Raw genomic sequence first — 20,737 nt, 5'->3', positions numbered from 1 at the left:
TGTTTTCCTTCAAGGCACTACATGCCGTAAATTTCATTCCGGTGTTCCATAACCTTTCCCAGTCTTCAAACATAATGTTATGCCCCAAATCCTGCGCCCACTTTATCATGGCGGATTTGACTGTCTCATCCTGAGTATTCCATTTAAGCAGCAGGTTATACATTCTCGAAAGTAGTTTACTTTTTGGTTCTAACAGTTCTGTCTCTAGTTTCGATTTTTCCACCTGGAATCCAACCTTCTTGTCTACTTTAAAAACTTCTTGAATTTGTGCATAATGCAACCAATCTCGCACCTTGTTTTTTAATTTTTCCAAGCTCTGCAACCTCCAATTGTCTCCAATCTTTTCAATTATTTCCCCATATTTAGGCCAATTGGCCTCCATGTTAGGTCTCTTACGTGCCTTGGCCTCCACCGGTGAGAGCCACCTCGGAGTCTTACTCTCCAATAAGTCTTTATATTTTGTCCAGACCATTAAAATTGCTCTCCTAACAATGTGGTTTTTAAACAATTTGTGCACTTTAACCTTGTCATACCACAAATATGCATGCCACCCAAAAGCATTGTCAAACCCTTCCAGATCTAGGACATCAGTGTTTTCCAGTAAAATCCAATCTTTCAACCAGCAGAAGGCTGCAGATTCATAATATAACCTCAAGTCTGGCAGGGCAAATCCCCCTCTTTCTTTCGCATCAGTTAATATTTTAAACTTTATTCGGGGCTTTTTGCCCTGCCAAACAAACTTAGAAATGTCCTTCTGCCACTTTCCAAAACATTCCACCTTGTCCACGATCTCTAGGGCCTGAAACAAAAATAACATTTTTGGCAATACATTCATCTTTATAGCTGCTATTCGGCCCAACAAGGAAAGTTTCAATCTTGACCACGTTTCCAAATCTCTTTTGATTTCTGACCAACATTTCTCGTAGTTGTCTTTAAACAAATTCAAATTTTTGGAGGTCAGATACACCCCTAGGTATTTTACTTTTTTAACCACATTTAATTCTGTTTCTTTCAGGAACTCATCTGTTTCTGTAGTTGTCAAATTTTTTGCTAAAACCTTAGTTTTTTGCTTGTTCAGCTTGAATCCCGCCACCCGACCAAAGTCAGAAATTAATTCTAGCACTCTTTTAGTACTAGAGACTGGCTCCTGTAATGTTAATACCAGGTCATCTGCAAATGTAATATTTTCAGCTTATCCTCTGTTACTGTCCCATCGAAGTGGTTTGAAATGGGTTTCTAACATATTTTACACACACACACAGTTTAAAACAATGTTACAGAAGAGAAATTTGTGACAATTGCAGCAGTGTATTTTAATCTCTTCTTGTATGTAGGGGAGATGTAAAGCTTTCCATCCCTGCTACTCCTTACCAAGGGGGTAATTGTTATTTTTGGTGTTTCATTACATATCTGCTTCTCAATTAGTTTCTGTTTTCAATCATATTTGAGCTGTTGTTATAAGAATAAAGAAATCACTTAACAGAGAGAACATGCGAGATTCCTTGCCAACTCACCATTATAGTAATGTGTTTTCAAGTAGTTTATTGTTTGCCCTGGCAAGCAGCTCCTTTTTGATGCAATTCCATTGCTTATTGAACTTATCTTCTCCTTGGCAGCGAGCGCAACTCCCTCCAAGAGGGGAACGGCTACTTTGGCTCAGAAGTGGAGCTGGGGGGATAGAGGGAACAGACCTGGGTGGAATCAGTTTTTCTTCAAGAATTTCATTCAATTGCTGTCTGTGATTAGACAGCTACAGCCTCATTCAACACAATAATAAAGTTGTTGTGCCTACAAGTCACCAAGATGAGCATCTATTTTTCAGTGATAAAAAAAAATCCCTTGCTATTCATCCTATTTCCACTCAAAAAGGAAATAGAAGTTGTTGTCTTGATAATGTAAGCTTTTGGAATTTAAATATTCAAATTCTGTTTCTGAAAAGCTAAAGGAGATTAAGGAGCAGCTGCAATGCTGGAAACATTTGGGGTGCTTAAATCCCATTGACTTCAGTGGGATTAAGCAGTTTGACTGTTTGTGTAGGAATGACTCCTAAAGCAAGATACAGTCCCAGGTGTTTTAAATGTATCTGACCAAATCATACTCAGAGTATACCTATTGAAATCAATGGGCTTAACTTAGTCATATTCATTTATCCCAATGGAATGACCTCATTAAACATAACCCTTGGTAAACATGAGTACAGGTCCAATCCAATCGGCAGTGGCAGGCCTTGATGGAGGGCCGCAGCCAAAACAATACACACACACCAGGCATGAGCACTGGCCAGGGTAGAGGGTGGGATCAGGATAAATGCCCCTTTGCCACACCAGCTCTCAGGCAACAAAGAGGCCTGGATAAGGCTGGCTGCAATCTCTTGCAAGGACCTGAACCAATGGCTTGAAGTTACAAGAAAGGAGATTACGACTCAACATCAGAAGGACCTTTCTGATGGTGAGAGTTGTTTGACAGTGGAACCGATTCCCTCGGGAGGTGGTGGACTCTCCTTCCTTGGAGGTTTTTAAGCAGAGGTTGCACGGCCATCTGTCATGGATGCTTTAGTTGAGATTGCAGTGGGCTGTCTTTTGTTGGTTTCTTTCTTAATTTCTTCCCTTTCTCCTTGGGGAGTGGGTCTCCAAGGGATTCCAACCGGTAATAATCTCAATTTTCCTTCATCAAGCCCGCCCATTCCCCACAGTCCCACTCCCTGTCATCATCGTTGTATTCCAAAAAGGAAGAGTGCAACTACAAACAAGAACAAGAAAACCTGCAGAAGGGGCATAGAAGAGACTTAAGGGCCTCGGATATAAGATCACCAGATTGATGGACTGGATGGAATGTATAGAAAGGACTGACATAACCCGAAACCAGGAAGAAGGGACGTTGGATAATAATTAGGGGAAATTTTTCTTTTTTTTATTTTCTGGAATTAGTGTAATATTAATGAAATATCAGGGAAAATGCTGGAAAGGAACTAATTGGCTTTAGTAGAAAGGATTTAAGGAGTTATGTATAAATATGGTTTAAACTTTGAATCTTAAGGTTTTTAAGGTAAGAGAAGGTTAAATAAATTAAGGCAAATTGAATAACAGAATATGGTAAAAGATGGAAAGGATATGTTGAATTAATTAATGAGATAGGTTGTTAAGACAAATTATTTAAATAAAAATTGAGAAATATGGGAAGAATTTGCTGAAACAACGAATTAAGTTAGAATACAAAAAGGGAGGTGTGAGGAGGTCCAAGAAACAGGCAAATGAAAAGATGTAATAAGGGATGTGAATTTTTCTTTTTTCTTTTTTCTTTTTTCTTATTCTTTTTTCTGTTGTATTTTTTTGTTCTTTATTGTATTTATATATTCTGGAAACTTTGAATAAATATCATTTAAAAAAAAGAGAGAGAGATTGCAGTGGGCTGGACCCTTGAGGTCCGTTCCAACTCTACAGTTCTATGATTCCAAGGGATCTCACCAGATGTCAAAGAGAAGAACAACTACCAGACTTTTAGAAAATATCTGAAGGCAGCCCTGTTTAGGGAAGCTTTTAATGTTTGATGCATCACTGTATTTTAATACCTTGTTGGATGCTGCCCAGAGTGCCTGGGGAAAGTCAGATGGGCAAGATATAAATAATAAATTATTATTATTATTATTATTATTATTATTATTATTATTATTATTATTATTACGACAAGGCTGTATATTGTCTCCCAGCTTATTTAACTTATATGCAGAATTCATCATGCGAAAGGCTGGGCTGGATGAATCCCTAGCCGGAATTAAGATTGCTGGAAGAAATATCAACAACCTCAGATATGCAGATGACACAACCTTGATGGCAGAAAGGGAGGAGGAATTAAAGAACCTTTTATTGAGGGGGAAAGAGCAGAGCACAAAATATGGTCTGAAGCTCAACATCAAAAAAACTAAGATCATGGCCACTGGTCCCATCACCTCCTGGCAAATAGAAGGGGAAGAAATGGAGGTAGTGAGAGATTTTACTTTCTTGGGCTCCATGATCACTGCAGATGGTGACAGCAGCCGCGAAATTAAAAGACGCCTGCTTCTTGGGAGAAAAGCAATGACAAACCTAGACAGCATCTTAAAAAGTAGAGACATCACCTTGCCAACAAAGGTCTGTATATTAAAAGCTATGGTTTTCCCAGTAGTGATGTATGGAAGTGAAAGCTGGACCATAAAGAAGGCTGATCGCCGAAGAATTGATGCTTTTGAATTCTGGTGCTGGAGGAGACTCTTGAGAGTCCCATGGACTGCAAGAAGATCAAACCTATCCATTCTTAAGGAAATCAGCCCTGAGTGCTCACTGGAAGGACAGATCGTGAAGCTGAGGCTCCAATACTTTGGCCACCTGATGAGAAGAGAAGAGTCCCTGGAAAAGACCCTGATGTTGGGAAAGATGGAGGGCACAAGGAGAAGGGGACGACGGAGGACGAGATGGTTGGATGGTGTTCTCGAAGCTACCAGCATGAGTTTGACCAAACTGCGGGAGGCAGTGGAAGACAGGAGTGCCTGGCGGGCTCTGGTCCAGGGGGTCACGAAGAGTCGGACACGACTAAACGACTAAACAACAACAACAACAACAACAATTATTATTATTATTATTATTATTATTATTATTATTATTATCCTCTGCTGGCCCCATCCTGTTTTAGGAGTTGCCACTAGTTACTGTCAATGGGGATGCTGCTGGCCGTAGCTTCCACCCATTATTTTGGTGGGCACACTTTGCCAGAGGTGCTTACTTGCTGACCGTCAAGCTTCCACAATGGCAGAAGCTGATGAAGCTGGGCAGGCCTGGACAGAGGGACATCCCCACTCAAACCACTCAAACCCACCTGGTGGATCAGAGAGAATCAGAGGGGCTGGATGGCTTTGCCCTGTGGTCACAGGTATGTCTACAGATATGACACAAACTCAATTTCTGTATTTTCCAAAATCAACTGAAGACCTATTTGCTTCAACAAGCTTTTCTGGCTGGTTTCTGTCTTAGATGTTCATGTTTCATTGCTTTTAAACCAATCTTCAGGGGGTTTTTTAGCTGTTTTCAAGACTATTTTAGCTATGTTTATTATACATCTGTAAATTGCCTTGACACAGATGTAAATTGCAAGTAATAAATTAATAAATACAAATATGAAGAAATGCCTATCTCTTATTCAGTATTTTAGGTTGATTTTATTCTTGTAAATTATTCTGATTTACTTTAAATGTTTCCTGTTTCAAGTGTTTGGATTAAAGTAGGGGAACTGCCACTGATAATCAGGCATTTATCATTCTTTCCTTGTGCCTTACATTAAAACAACAAGATACCTGGTTCAAATAAATGGAAGTTAATTGTATCCACTCTCTAATTACAATAAATTATAGAACACAATTATGATCCCATCATCCATATTTCTTCCCTGACAGGAAGCGTAAGTAGTGGTGCTCTCAAACTTTCAAGATCATTATCTAAGAAACTTCTTCACAAGATGACAGTTGGTTGGATGTAGCCTACTTTGATTTCAGCAAGGCATTTGACAAGGTGCCCCATGATATTCTTGTAAAGAAGCTGGTAAAATGTGGACTTGACTATGCTACCACTCAGTGGATTTGTAACTGGCTGACTGACCGAACCGAAAGGGTGCTCATCAATGGTTCCTCTTCATCCTGGAGAAGAGTGAATAGTGGGGTGCCACAGGGTTCTGTCTTGGGCCCGGTCTTATTCAACATCTTTATCAACGACTTGGATGATGGACTCAAGGGCATCCTGATCAAATTTGCAGATGACACCAAACTGGGAGGGGTGGCTAACACCCCAGAGGACAGGATCACACTTCAAAACGACCTTGACAGATTAGAGAACTGGGCCAAAACAAACAAGATGAATTTTAACAGGGAGAAATGTAAAGTATTGCACTTGGGCAAAAAAAATGAGAGGCACAAATACAAGATGGGTGACACCTGGTTTGAGAGCAGTACATGTGAAAAGGAACTAGGAGTCTTGGTTGACCACAAACTTGACATGAGCCAACAGTGTGACGCGGCAGCTAAAAAAGCCAATGCAATTCTGGGCTGCATCAATAGGAGTATAGCATCTAGATCAAGGGAAGTAATAGTGCCACTGTATTCTGCTCTGGTCAGACCTCACCTGGAGTACTGTGTCCAGTTCTGGGCACCACAGTTCAAGAAGGACACTGACAAACTGGAACGTGTCCAGAGGAGGGCAACCAAAATGGTCAAAGGCCTGGAAACGATGCCTTATGAGGAACGGCTAAGGGAGCTGGGCATGTTTAGCCTGGAGAAGAGGAGGTTAAGGGGTGATATGATAGCCATGTTCAAATATATAAAAGGATGTCACAGAGAGGAGGGAGAAAGGTTGTTTTCTGCTGCTCCAGAGAAGCGGACACGGAGCAATGGTTCCAAACTACAAGAAGATTCCACCTAAACATTAGGAAGAACTTCCTGACAGTAAGAGCTGTTCGACAGTGGAATTTGCTGCCAAGGAGTGTGGTGGAGTCTCCTTCTTTGGAGGTCTTTAAGCAGAGGCTTGACAACCATATGTCAGGAGTGCTCTGATGGTGTTTCCTGTTTGGCAGGGGGTTGGACTCGATGGCCCTTGTGGTCTCTTCCAACTCTATGATTCTATGATTCTATGATTCTTGGACGAGATACAGCTGACTAACACAGCTCTTCCTGCCTACGTTTATTCAAAGGTAGGCTAATTTCGATGATACTAATGTGAATTCACAATGGTCTTTAGACCATTAAAGTCATTTATGTCACTCAAGTTTTGTTTCAGCACAAAACTTTCAACCAAAAATTAATCTGCTTTCACTCTGAACCTACAACCTTGCACAACTGGATTATTTTGAACAGGCTTACACAGTCAAATGAGGAAACTTTCAAAATTGGTTTTAGTAAATAGGTACGTTCAGCTTTTTCCCTGGCAGATTAAAACTAATTACAACAGCAGAGGGAGCTGTGTGGGAGGTTTTAAAGATCTTTAGACGTTTCAAAGCAATTTGAAGGTCCATTCAATTCTTGTTACATAGAATGCACAAGAAATCTTTAAAATCCTCCTGTTTTACTCACATAATGAGTTTATATATAATTCTTTATGTACCTATTTTCACAATTTGAAATTTGGATATAGTATGGGTTGAACTGTGGGAATAAAATCATAGCATTGGACATTATCATTATTTTAAAAATAGTTTTAAAAATAGCCAAATAAGTGATAAGATAGTGAAACCAGAATGTATGAATTTGGGCAAGTCTGTTGTGTGTTTTTCCATTATTGTCTGCTAGAAATACATATTATTTCAGCAAGCACAACTTTGTTGGTTTGGGCATTTAGAACTTGAAGGGAGGAAAGAGTTGATCACAGCAATAGGTCTTGACACCTTTCTCACTCCGTAATTCTTGCCTCTTTGTGCTAACTTCATGTGCCAGAGTTCAAGTGGGGCAAAATCAGTTTAAAGTGTTCGGGGAGAATATGTGTGCATCAGAAGGAAAGAAAGCCCCACACAGCAGGAGATACCAATAGTCAGTATTCTGTACACTGGCTGGCAAAAGTTCTCCATGCTTTCAGACAGGCAACCTTTCCCAATCTGACCTGGAGGTGCTGGGGATTGAATCTGGGGGTCTTCTGCTTGCAAAACAGATGCTCTGCTATTGAGCTGCAACCCATTAATGGGTAGGGAAAGGTTAAGCCGCCTCAACCTACCTGCCAATGCTCTGCTGTTAGTCTCTTTCTCTTCGTGTGTATACCCACACACATGAAACAAGGGTTTCAGAACTCCAAGTTCCAGATTTAGGCTTAAATCCAAATTGTGGGGCTGGCCAAAAGTATATACTGCTTTTAGTGGCTTTCTCCATCCACTCTGTTTCTACACAAACCTTGTCACACTTTGGAACATTCTAACCAATTACTTCACTCTTCCTTTGGCACAATTTTTGGTGTGTGACTTTGCATGGATTTTTAATGACTGCTGATGAAGCCATAACTTATTGCAATGTGTGTGTAAGTACTTTAGTCTATAGTATGTAACACAGGGGTCGGCAACCTAAGGCCCATGGGCCACAAGAGGCCCATGGGGGTCTTTAACCAGTCCATGGACCCCCACCACCCGCTTGGGGACCCCCACTGCCCACTCAGTCAGCTCCCGTGTGCTGCACTAAACCGGCATGGAGCAGAGCAGGGACTGCCTCTGCGATGCTGGTCGGCTTCCCATTGGCTGCAGGAAGTTCCTGCAGCCAATGGGAAGCTGTGCACGCCTCCTCCACGCTGGAAGGAGTGCCAGAAATAGTGTTTGCACATGTATGCGCGCTCTCCGGCCCACTGAGGTGTTTGTTGGACCATGAATTGGCCCAAGCCACAAAAACTTTGCCGACCCCTGATGTAACACCAGGTGGGAAGAGTTTTGCCACACATCCATTGCAAACATATAGCAAAATGTAGTAACTGTTAGCATCTATTCATAAACTTGAAGAATCTTTGTGACTTTCAGTACAGTAGAAACTTCCCTGCTAAATTGATGTACTGATTGGAACTTCGTGGTTTTGTCACTTCCTAAATGTTCTGGTGCTCATAAAACATATCAAAAATGCATTTCAGAAAGTGCATTTTGAGAGAAAATACTTTTAAATATGGATTTAAATTTGGATCTAAATAATAATAATAATAATAATTCACAAACGGCATGGAGCAGATTTGTGAATGAGAAAACAGTACAGACTGGAAATAGAAATATTTGTGCATCCATTTGTGCTCACATAGGCTCTCAGATTTAGTTGAAATTAAATCCTGCTGATGTTAGGAGTTATTACTTTCTGGTAATTATAATAACTGTCAAGTTATCATAGGTCACTAATTAAGTGTTGTCTGTGTGTGCCCCCCATTCCTACACATTCCTACATATATTCAGACCTATTGCTGCTTGCCTTTGCTGTTTTTCCTATTCCATTTAGTGCTCTGGTAACCATTTGGCTGTATAAACTTACTTGCACTGAATGTATAACACAGTAGTCATAAAGTAATAACAACATTACAGCTTCAGAGTGTATGCTATTAAAATTTCAATGCAATGTTACGATGAGGATTTTAAAAGCCAGAGAACTGTGTGATTCCCCACAGTAACCACCAGTTAGTCCTCTGCTGACTTATATAACAGAACTGGAGATGTAGGCAAGGTTAATAAGCATTTAACAATGTGGCTACGAAAACTGTGAAAGCAGAACTCAGAGGCTTAAAACTTTTAAAATCACAACGTTCCCTTACCTACAGTAATTAATTGAAATCCATCTTCTTGAAACTTAATGCCTTTTGATATCTTAACTAGGTGCAAAGGTGTCCATCAACTGAAACATTTTTCAAGAATAAGGGTCAAAAAGTGAAGTGGCTTGGAGTGGAGTCAGGGAGTGGTGGGTTTGCGTGTCGAGGTCCCCAAGCCACCCCCCAAAAAATCACAATTCACACAGAATTTTTGTTTAAGGTTTCTGGCATAATTTTGGCCACAACTTTATTAAAACACATAAATGTGAGTGGTTGCTTCCGACTATCTGTCCCCGTCCAGAGACAGAACTGACTTTCGGATTCCAGCGGAAGTAAGGGAAAACAATATTGGGGAGAAAATGGAGACCCAGGCCCTCACCTCTCCCTGCATGCTCCCAGAGGCTTGCACAGCCCAAGCCCCACACCAGGGATTCGGACAAAAGCATGGCGAGCCCCTGGATTCCTTTAATGGAATTCCCTTGCAGCAGCAGTATTGGAGGGGCAGGCACTGCCAATCCACACTCCTCCACCAACCAAAAATTAACCAATGCCTAATCACAATCTTACAAGTTGTGACGATTTGCTATGCAGTAGGCAAAAACCAAATGGCACCAACCAATCAGCCAAATGGACAAAATTCCTACCAGGCCCCCGCCCCAAAAGCAGATGACCCCATGAATAGCAAAGTCAACGCAAGAGCCCTAAATTAGGGAGGGTGGGCGGGTGAGCCGGTGCACGCAGCAAAAGCGAACGCTCAGTGCCTCATGCCCTGCGTATAAAACCTTTGGTCCATCCCACAAATTGGCAACATCAAAATTAGCCCAGTAACCCAAACAGCACAATCACTGCCAATGGCCATCTAAAGGACCCCACCCAGCATTGCTACTGAGGGGGTGGCCTGTCAGACCCCACCGCAACATGTCTCTCCATGAAGGAGAACACGCTTTACCATTTGGCATGGGTTCTAGTTACTAGGCTTCCAGAGTGGGGAGGCTGCTCTTGCACCCGTGCTCTGCTTATGGGCTTTGCTTCTAGTTGGCTCCTGAGAGAACAGGATACAGGACCAAGTGGGCCTTTGGTCTGGTTCATTGGAGCTTTGCTTATGTTCTTATTAACAGAAATGTATAAGGAACATAGATATAGAAACAGGGGCCGAGAGGAGCTGAAGAAGTAACAAAACACTGCTCTGCTTTTTTTGAGCTACCATCTGGATAGACATTGGCCTTCAGCTTCCCCACCTTTCTCCTTTCCATTGCTGAAAAGAATATATTTGGGCCCAGAGGCATTCTGGGGAGAGGGTGTGGTGGCTGGAGGTCTGGGTGACTGCAGCAGATCACATCTCCCCCCCCCCCTTTCACTATTTTCTTAATACATCTCAACTCTCAATGTATTTACCATGGCCAGGATCCAAAAAGCACACTTGAAGGATGCCCAGAATTTCTGATATTTCCCCCTGGAGTATCAGAACCTCATGCCATATTGCAACCTACCGGGTACTTTTGAAATTCCTCTCAACCTATATGGAATGGAAGGCTGCTCTTTTGAGGAACAAAATATCAAATCCCCATTTGGCGCACAGAACTGAATTGGAATGTAGAAATTGAGGGATATAACAGGAAGGGAGGAGTAGCAGCATTATATGTAAAGGATGTGAACACTTGTGAAGAGGTCCAGTATACCTGAAGGAGCGTCTCCACCCCCATCGTTCAGCCCGGACACTGAGGTCCAGCGCAGAGGGCCTTCTGGCGGTTCCCTCACTGCAAGAAGTGAAGTTACAGGGAACCAGGCAGAGGGCCTTCTCAGTAGTGGTGCCTGCCCTGTGGAATGCCCACCCACCAGATGTCAAAGAAATAAACAACTTTCTGACTTCTAAAAGACATCTGAAGGCAGCCCTGTTTAGGGAAGCTTTTAATATTTGATGAATTATTGTATTTTAATATTTTGCTGGAAGCCTCCCAGAGTGGCTTGGGAAACCCAGCCAAATGGGAAGGCTATAAACAAACAAACAAACAAACAAACAAACAAATATTGTTATCATCATCATCATCCATGATCTGGAGCATGGAAGGCAGATTGAGGGTGTATGGGTAAAAACTGTAGGAGAGAGCAACAATACTGACCTTACTATGGGTGTCTACTATAGACCACCAAGCCAGACTGAAGACTTGGATGATGCCTTCCTAGAACAGATTACCAAACATTCGAAAAGGAGAGATATAGTAGTCATGGGAGTCTTCAGCTTCCCTGATATCTGTTGGAACTCAAAGTCCGCCAAAAACGTAAGGTCTCACAAATTCCAGAAGGTGGAAGAAACAACAAGGGCATCATCTACATTGGACCTGGTCCTCACTAGCAGGGAAGAACTGATTGACAAAGTGGAAGTACTTGGAAACTTGGGAGGAAGTAACCATGTCCTTCTGGGTTTCATGATACAGAGGCAAGAGAAAACTGACTGTAGTCAGACATGCGCTCTGGACTTTAAGACAGCTAATTTAAGAAGGTTCTAGAACAGATAATTCAACAGTTGGTCTGTGACTACTTAGAAAAGGATGCTGTGATTACTAAGACCAGGCATCCCAAACTCGGCCCTCCAGATGTTTTGGGACTACAACTCTCATTATCCCTAGCTAACAGGACCAGTGGTCTGGGATGATGGGAACTGTAGTCCCAAAACATCTGGAGGGCCGAGTTTGGGGATGCCTGGGGATGCCAGCATGGGTTTCTCAAAAACAAATCATGCCAAACAAATCTCATTTCTTTTTTCTTTTTTCTTTTGATAAAGTTATAAAATTGGTGTAACGGGGAATACTTTGGATGTAGTGAATCTTTATTTAAGTATTTTGAAAAGTCCCCTATGATATTCTTGTGGAGAAGCTGGTAAAATGTGGGCTGGACTACGTAACTGTTAGGTGGATTTGTAGCTGATCGAAGCCAAAGAGTGCCCATAGATAAAGGACTTGGAGGAAGGAATTAAGGGGATGCACAGAGACACCAAACTGGGAGGAGTAGCCAGTGCCCCAGAAGAAAGTATGTGTAAAGTATTTGCTATGCTGAAGTTAAACTTTTTGAATTTGACTTCTAATACCTAACAAAACCAGGTAAAAAACCCCAAGTAATTAGTGACTTCAAGCAGTCAACTGGATTGTTTTCTTTCTGGGTTTCATCAAAATTTAGAGAAAGAATAAACATTGTAATGCAACGTTAGGAACTGTAATTTTGATTTTGATTTCTGACCTCCACAACATGTAGACACTGGTGGTTTTTTCCCAGGGAAAAAAGAGAATCGTTTTTGCATGCATTCATGGCTACAACTATTCCCCAATACTGTGTTCCAAGTGGTCATGACTTTTAAAAGGTCAGGGACATGCTGGAGAAGAGCATCTCTCCAGCTGCATAGGTCTGTGTACTTTGTATAAATTCAGCTCTTGATGTGCCTTGTATTTTTCCTTATTCTGTGGTTGCTGAATGTATTATTTCACCAATGTGTTTCATTTTGAAATATATTATTTCAGCACCTTGTGTGCCAGAACAAAAATTATATCCATAACGCCACCTCATAAATTTGTGAGCCTGCAGATGTTACTCAACCCATACGCTGCTTGTGAGACTTCAGACTGATTAGCAAAACCCCTTTTCATCTTTAAAAGGATATTAAAAGAGAGGGAGTCCTGGAATTACCATTTATGGTCCAGTAGCATTTTGTTTTTAAGTTGCCTAAGCTGAAGCCTTCCTTTGGTGAGCTGCAGCTTTGGAAAGAGTTTCCCAAATCCCTATCGTATTTCAGTAGACTTAGTCAATACAGTAGTGATCATTATTAAATTATATTCACTATCTTGCAAGATACGCAACTGGGAAGCCTATTCTGCACTAGTGGTTTTCACGTGTGAATCTGGGGGACTCCTGGAAGCTTATCAGGGGGTCCTTCAAATGGAAAATCAGCTGTTGTGAGTAAAAAGTAAAGGTAAAGGACCCCTGGATGGCTAAGTCCAATCAAAGGCGACTATGGGGTTGTGGTGCTCACCTTGTTTTCAGGCCGAGGGAGCCGGCGTTTGTCCACAGACGGTTTTCCGGATCACGTGGCCAGCATGACTAAACCGCTTCTGGTGCAACAGAACACCGTTTGCCTTCCCACTACAGCGGCATCTATTTATCTACTTGCACTGGCGTGCTTTCGAACTGGGGAGAAACTGGGACAGAGCAACGGAAGCTCACCCCGTCCCACAGATTCGAACTACTGATCTTCACTGGGAGGTTCCTTTGTTGTAGGGTACACTCACTGTTAACACAATGGGGTCCAACTAACCTGGCCAATGCCATGCATGAACTTTGCATCCTCCGACCCATACCCCAGTATCCTGGCCAGTGCTGGGGGTCGGCATGGTCCGGCCCCCACACCATAGCAGGTGGAGGGGATGGCTGACAAGAGCACCTTGGGGCTGTTCCTTTTCTTCACGATCATAACCTTCCTGTTTGCCTGCCTCCTGTTCTACCCAATGAGTATGAACAACCAAACAACTGTGGGTGTGAGAGGGAGCGCCTGGCACTGCCTTCTTACTCACAGTCTCCCTCTGGGAAGCAGATGGTGAGGCAGAGGAGCAACAGAGCCAGCGAGTGGGTAGACTCACTGAGGGGGCCCACTGAGGGTGTCTTGCAAGGCTAGTCACTTACAAGTCATCCAAAAAGAAGAAATGCATCACCCAAAATGGACCCATTGGCATTTGTGATTGCTGATTTATAGGTATAGCTGTGAAACAATTACTCTAATTTAAATAGAAATAGAATGCCTCTCTCCATGCGGTAGTCTTGTAATCTGGGGAACTGGGTTCGCGTCTCCACTCCTTCACATGCAGTTGCTGGGTGACCTTGGGCTAGTCACACTTCTCTGAAGTCTCTCAGCCCCACTCACCTCACAGAGTGTTTGTTGTGGAGGAGGAAGGGAAAGGAGAATGTTAGCCGCTTTGAGACTCCTTAAAGGGAGTGAAAGGCGGGATATCAAATCCAAACTCTTCTTCTTCCATAGTGGAAAAGTCTGGCCAGGGGACTTGGGTGCCTTCACAGTCTGCTGTCCAAGTGTTGATGAGCAACTTCAAGGCCCCTCTAGCCCTCTCCTCTCATGGTTCTTGATCCCTAGACAGAAGAGGACTGAGCAGGCCTTCAGACAGAGGACTGTACTCCAAAATGCCCTTCAAACAGAGGACGGTTCTCTGTGAGATAGGACACATAACAGGGCTGGCCCAAGACATTTTGGCCCCTAAGGCGAAGCACAAAATGGTGCTCCCTTTGAACCAGGGAAGAAGGGGTGGGAGAAGATCTGCAACAGGAACAGGGGCTGGGCAGAGGAAGATCTACATCAGGATCTGTTGCCCCTGTGAATCCTGCTGCCTGAAGTTGTAGCCTCAGCTGTCTCACAGGTGAGCCAGCCCTGACACATGGCCAGGTTATGTCCTGCCCAGTTTTGGAAGTTAAACTACTGTCACACATTAGCATTCTCAATGCAAGGGTTTTCCAAACTGCATACAGCTCTGTGTTCTTGACTTTGTGACCCGCTTCTCTTGAGGTACTCACTAATATTTCAAAGTAGTTTTGCTTGTTTGTTGCAAGGAGTTCTGGAAACCAGAACAAGGACTTGTGAATGTTTGCATTCCCTGCTTTTTATAATATGCAAACTGACTGTGATTATATCAGCTAACTTATCCTTCTATCTATCCTGGTAGTCCAGTCTGGAGGAACTAAAAAAAAAAAATCAATGGAGAAAACTTGGCTGTTTTCAGAATCAGCTACAAAGACCATCACTGTCACTAGGAAGACTCTCATCTTTCCTGCTTTTCTGTGATGCAAAATGTTTTCCATGGGGCACAGGGCCATGCCAGCTGGTTACCATGGCAACACACCATAGTTCTTTGTTGAGTTCCACGTTCTAGAATACTGTTCGCCTTGTAATTCCTTAATCGCTACCTCCCAACCTAAAATCGGAAAAACACAGCTGGTTTCCTACAGCCACCCACGTGAGCTGACATTTATACCTGCAGGTTTTAATAGCAGACAGAGGAATTTCACTTTCCAGAGGCACAATATAACCAGGTGTGGGACGGGTTTCCTGTCTGTCTCCCCACACTGACCTTCTTGGCAAGGCGTGAGAGGAAGGAATCCAAGGCCGTGCTTCTGTTCACTTCTTTCATACTTGCTTTAAAGTCTGAATATGTTAGTTAATCTTCGATATGCATCATGTAAAATATGTATATCAATGAGGTGTGGCACATGGCATTGGGTTATTTCTGTGCCAAATGGCCTGTTTCTGTTGGGAAATGCCCCTGAGAAATGCCCCTCATCACCAGAAGAGATGGGGATGACTATGTAAACGATCGTCCATCCTTCCTCTTTTCCCTGTGCTTTCCCTCGGGGGGGGGGGGGGACCGCTCTTTAGCGCTCTATCGGAGCAAACAGCAATTGGGGCTTTCTCTGGTTTGATGTTTGCTCCTATTTGGCAGTCAGGAGCAGGCCTTCTCTGGGAAAGGAGCAGGGCAATATGAAGATTGCTCAGACCCATGTTTTCTAGGCATGGAACAAGTGGAACTGTGGACTTTTCAAATGTCAGCGGTGCCCTCTGCATTGACAAAATTTGGCACCCTCTCACCTTCCAGTCTAAGTTATTGTTGCAGACCCCCTGGAGCACCTATCAAATTGGCACCCAGTGTGGGTGAACTGGTTGCACTCCCCTAAACCCACCTCTATTAACAGCTCCCTTTTGAGTTCAGGAACACACAACTCTGTTGCTGCCGACCCCCTTATTCCTGCTCTAGAACGCCATAGCTCAGCTCCAGCCCTTTCTGGCCCTGCTGTGACCCCACCTTATAGACCAAGTGCTGATCGTGGGCAGAGGGCAGGGGGGGCCAAGATGAACACCACCACCATTGGGCTGGAGCCCCAGCAGCTGCCCCAAAGTAAGCAGGGTTTCTTTAGGCCATTTTGATTTTCAGCAGCAGCAACGGAAATTTGCAAAAGTTTGGCCTCATTCAGGTAAATGGCCTCATTCTTTGACTGTAAAGTCCAAGAATCGAGTGGCTTGCCAATTAGCTGTCACTATTCATTATTATTAACACGGTGTTGCTGCAAGCCATATTTAGGGCACTGACTTTTTGAAGAGATTAAGATTACACCTAATAAACCACTTTTGACGACAGGAGAAAAATGTGCCAGGAGTGCATCAGGATCTGTCACTGACGCAGCTTCTCTGCCTTTGTGCAGTCACAGTGGCTTGTAAATCACAACTCCCTGCTGTCAAGTGCGCTTGATTTGTGGGGCGTTTGCATTTTGCAAATCCCTTCGCAGAGTGGAGCGGGACAGAAAAGGAGCAGAAATTGGTTTGGGTCAATGTCCACCCCCTGGAGCTCAGGGACACAACAGTGGCTCCATAATGGATGGCAACGTCTTAACACATGGTGAACTTACAATCATTTGTTAGTTTCTGAGATTTCATTTAATGGAGCTGTGAATGTGGCAGATTCAGAGAGGGGTGTCAATATTTTTAAAGTTCTGTATTCCAATGCAGAGGATTGTGTTAAGTGGGTCACGTGGCCATTCTCTTTCCCTGTCCATGGACAAAGCCGTGTGCCCCACAACACACTATTAAGTTTTGTTTATTAGCGCATTATCTGATGCCTTCTTGAACATGACCTCAGTGTCTAGGAGTACCTTTTACCAGCTTCTGTTAGCAAGACAGCTACGGCAATTTTTGGCTCAAGATAGGCTGACTTCTGTTGTCAATGCACTGGCGGCAATCTCTACATTTTATTACTACAATACGCCCTTTGTTGCCATTGAGGCTCACCTGGAAGCTGAAGCTACTGCTAAATGTGGAGGCCTACCTGCTCCCTGAGGCAGAATATCGCTGTCATATACTGTATTTTTTGCTCCATAATACACACTTTTTTCCTCCTAAAAAGTAAGGGGAAATGTCTGTGTGTCTTATGCAGTGAATACTGTGGGGAGGAGGGACGGACGGGAGCCATGGCTCCCATCTCTCCCTCCTCCTCGGCTTGCTTTAAAGCAACAAGGTGGGACAGGAGCCGCTTACACGAGTGTAAAGCAAGCACAGCAGGAGCAGTGTAATCCCTCCGCCCCTGCGCTTGGCCGCCCCATTGGGATGGGAGGGCGCATGCATGCCACCACCTTGGGATGATGCTCATGTGGGCGATGTCCCACGTCCCCACAGGCGATGTGCCAGCATGCAAGACCCTCCCTCTGCCACTGGTCTGGCCGGGACAGTAGTGCCTTCCTTTGCAGAAGTGTGAAATTTGAAGGGCATCTGTGGTTTGGTCCTTGTGTTGTGTATGAAGGTGTGAATTAGGTAGGTTTGACTTTAAATGGGAATTGAATCAGATTTCTCCCTCATTCCTCCCTCATATGAAAGCCCCCAGAGCTCTCTGCAATGAACAAAAAGGAAGAAAGTCTCACTTCTTTTGGCTTTATTAAAATAATTGTGTAGCGCCAAACCATACAGTCCTTAGATCTAAGGGACTCAATGTGGGAAGCTCATATATTTCCATTGCCTGCCCCCCTTACTAGGGGATAAAGTCTCTCTTTATTTGTTAATGACAGTGATTATGGTTCTTCAGGCCACTGTTGACTGCTGTTCACTTTACATGGTTGAAATATTATTCTGATATACCGGTAGTTTATTAAATAGTTTAGTACAGTGGTACCTCTGATTATAGACACTTCAGGTTACAGACACTTCAGATTACAGACTCTGCTAACCCAGAAATAGTACCTCGGGTTAAGAACTTTGCTTCAGGTTGAGAACAGAAATCACACGGCAGCGGCAGCGGGAGGCCCCATTACTTAAGCGGTACCTCAGGTTAAGAACAGTTTCAGGTTAAGAATGGACCTCCAGAACGAATTAAGTTTTTAACCAGAGGTACCACTGTACAACATTTGATTCAGAATATATATTTTTTCTTGTTTTCCTCCTCTAAAAACTAGGTGCGTCTTATGGAGCGAAAAATACTACTGCTGAAAGATTTGCACTTGCTGCCAATGAGCTTCCAGGCTGGGTTGAAGGTGCAGGTATTGGTGTACAAAGCCCTGTAGAACTTGAGATCCTACATACATAGGTTCAGTGATTAAACTAAGCCATCTCTCTGGCCAGTGGGGATCAGGAGGTGTTTAATGAATCAGGACCAATTTTGTAGCGTTTCAAGAAAACTCAAGGGGCCTCATTAATGAAACACAACCCCAAGCACCTGCCATTTTGAATCAAAGTCCTGATCATAAGTAATTTCAAGAAAGGATATACAAAAACAACATGTTTGTTTCTCATATGGAAGATGAGTGGGGGAAATTGCTAAGTAGAAAACTCTGTTGGGCCCGCACGATACTTCAGTTCCAAGATAAGTTTTAGACAATGACTTTTCTCTTGAATTTTTCAATATATTGAGGTGCTCTTGGGAACAAGTAGTATCATTTTAGACATTCTTTCATGTCCTGTTAGATTGGCAGGGCCAGAGTATCCATCGCAGCTGCCAGCCATAGAAGTCAACTTTGTGCCCCCACCTTACAGGTAAGGACTTGAATAAAAATTGCATAGGTTTTACTCATTTGGGGAATATATTTTCCTAGCAATACCTACGAAGGCAACATTTATGCAAGCAGGATATCAGAAGGAGACTGCTGGTCCCTCTGGGTGTCGTCGGTTTGGATTCTCAAATGCTTGCAAGTTATGGTAACATTTGAATTAGTATTTTAGAGTTACCATTTTCCACTTGGCAAAAGGACTACAGTAGGCCTTTCATATATTCTACTCATTATGTCTTATTAGAACCAGGCAAGTCAACATAAATCTTGTTTCCCCCAGGATGAATAGGTATCCCCATTGGCTAATAGCTATCGACCAAGGAATTTCTCTTTTATTATATTTGTATGCCTGACATATTTTTGTAGTATGTTAATAAGCATACATAAATGCCTGAATAAATGCACCGTGGAGAATACAGGATATTCTTTCCTCTTTACGGCTTGGGTGAATGAAAGCCCATCTCTGCTGTTGCCTCTGCTGCTTGGGAAGTGATGCAGTCTTCCCATGATACTGAGAAGGGCTGGGAAGCCTAAAGGTCACCTGGGAGACGCCACTGACCATGGTCTAAGCTCCTGGGAAGCCAGGGCTGGCAGAGGAAGTAGCCATAAAAGGGCTCATAATGCTCCAGCCTTTCAACCTTATCTCAGTGGAACTGGAAGGAGCCATCTTGGTAATGATCCGTACACTGCTAAGGTACAGAGGTGGAGCTAGCTGCTCTGGTGGGGTGGCGAGCACAGGGGCAGCGCCGCCAGCGGCAAGCGTCCCAGAGAGGCGGCACAGCAATGGCATCCCCCCTCAGGGATGACACCCAGAGCAAACCACACACCCCGCACCCCCTTCCTCCGCCAGTGCTAAGGTAGCAACATGATTTACCCTCAGCAGTTCATAAATGAATTCTGCAAAGAGGATAAAAACTCTTTAGGAAGAAAGGCGAGGTGAAGATAATTCCTTTTAGTACTGTATTTCCAAAGCAGGAACCCAGCCCAGGGTATCAACTGGATGACAGAGAGCAAAGTTTGTGAGAGGACTGCCATGATATGGAGACTGCTGAGGTGCTGTTCAAATTATTTGAATCTGGAGCAGTTATTGGATATATATTATTATTATTATTATTATTATTATTATTATTATTATTATATCTTAATCTAGAACCTTTTTTTTTTTGTATTTTCCCGGAAAGAACTGAGCCAAATGCTGGTGACAAAAGATGATCTGATAAATTAAAAACAAGCAACTCACCCAGTAAGCAAGACCTCCATGCTGTGGACTTCCTAGTTGGTTGAGCACTATTAGAAATGAGATGCTGGACTAGACAGGACATTTGTCTAATAGTGTCAATTTCTGACTATAACTGCGCTCTATGAGCTTTATTTGATTTGTGGTTCCAAAGAAGGTGTAATAGTAACTCATTTTAAAAATAACACCTTCCATCCAACATGCCGCCAATCAAATATTTTGAGAAAATAAACCTATAATTGCTTCATTGTAACAGGCCAGGGCCCTCAAAAAGAGAGACTGGTTTATAAAGTGTTTTGGATTTGTCGAAGAAAACACTCATCAAACTCCCATAAATCTCTTTCCATCTGCATTCCTTTCCCTTTTCATCAGTAAACCTAAGTGTGGAATAACAATTAGTATTTGCGTACTTATCGAACTCTTATAACAACTTTTCTGTTGCAGCTGTTAATTAAAAAAAAAAAGGATTTCAACATACCGTAATGTGATAACTACTTTGAACATGCAGATAGATGGTATTTCTACTGAAGCCACCATTTTCTTTGAAGTTCATATATCAGCCATACACCTTTATACATTTTCAAGGTCAGGAGGAAAAATGGAAAGTAGATTTTAATGGCATATCTGTCTTTAAAACCAGGATATTGGAATGCAAAGG

At 42.9% G+C, this 20,737-nt stretch overlaps 1 protein-coding gene across 1 annotated transcript; it reads left to right on the top strand.

The window, feature by feature from the left end:
• Window positions 1-11,494: 11,494 nt before the first annotated feature.
• On the top strand, window positions 11,495-20,474 carry LOC310844477 (uncharacterized protein; the record flags this gene model as incomplete). The annotated part of the gene is made up of 5 exons (XM_083738589.1): window positions 11,495-11,672; window positions 15,191-15,350; window positions 16,008-16,210; window positions 18,768-18,828; window positions 20,024-20,474. The coding sequence occupies 5 exons, from the start codon at window positions 11,495-11,497 to the stop codon at window positions 20,052-20,054; spliced, it is 633 nt and encodes a 210-aa protein (XP_083594715.1). The 3' UTR covers window positions 20,055-20,474.
• Between the last annotated feature and the right edge of the window lie 263 nt (window positions 20,475-20,737).

Source organism: Podarcis gaigeae (assembly GCF_964106915.1).
Source record: "Podarcis gaigeae genome assembly, chromosome: 5".
NCBI classification, from domain to species: Eukaryota; Metazoa; Chordata; class Lepidosauria; order Squamata; family Lacertidae; genus Podarcis; species Podarcis gaigeae.
This window is presented reverse-complemented; position numbering and strand designations above follow the sequence as displayed.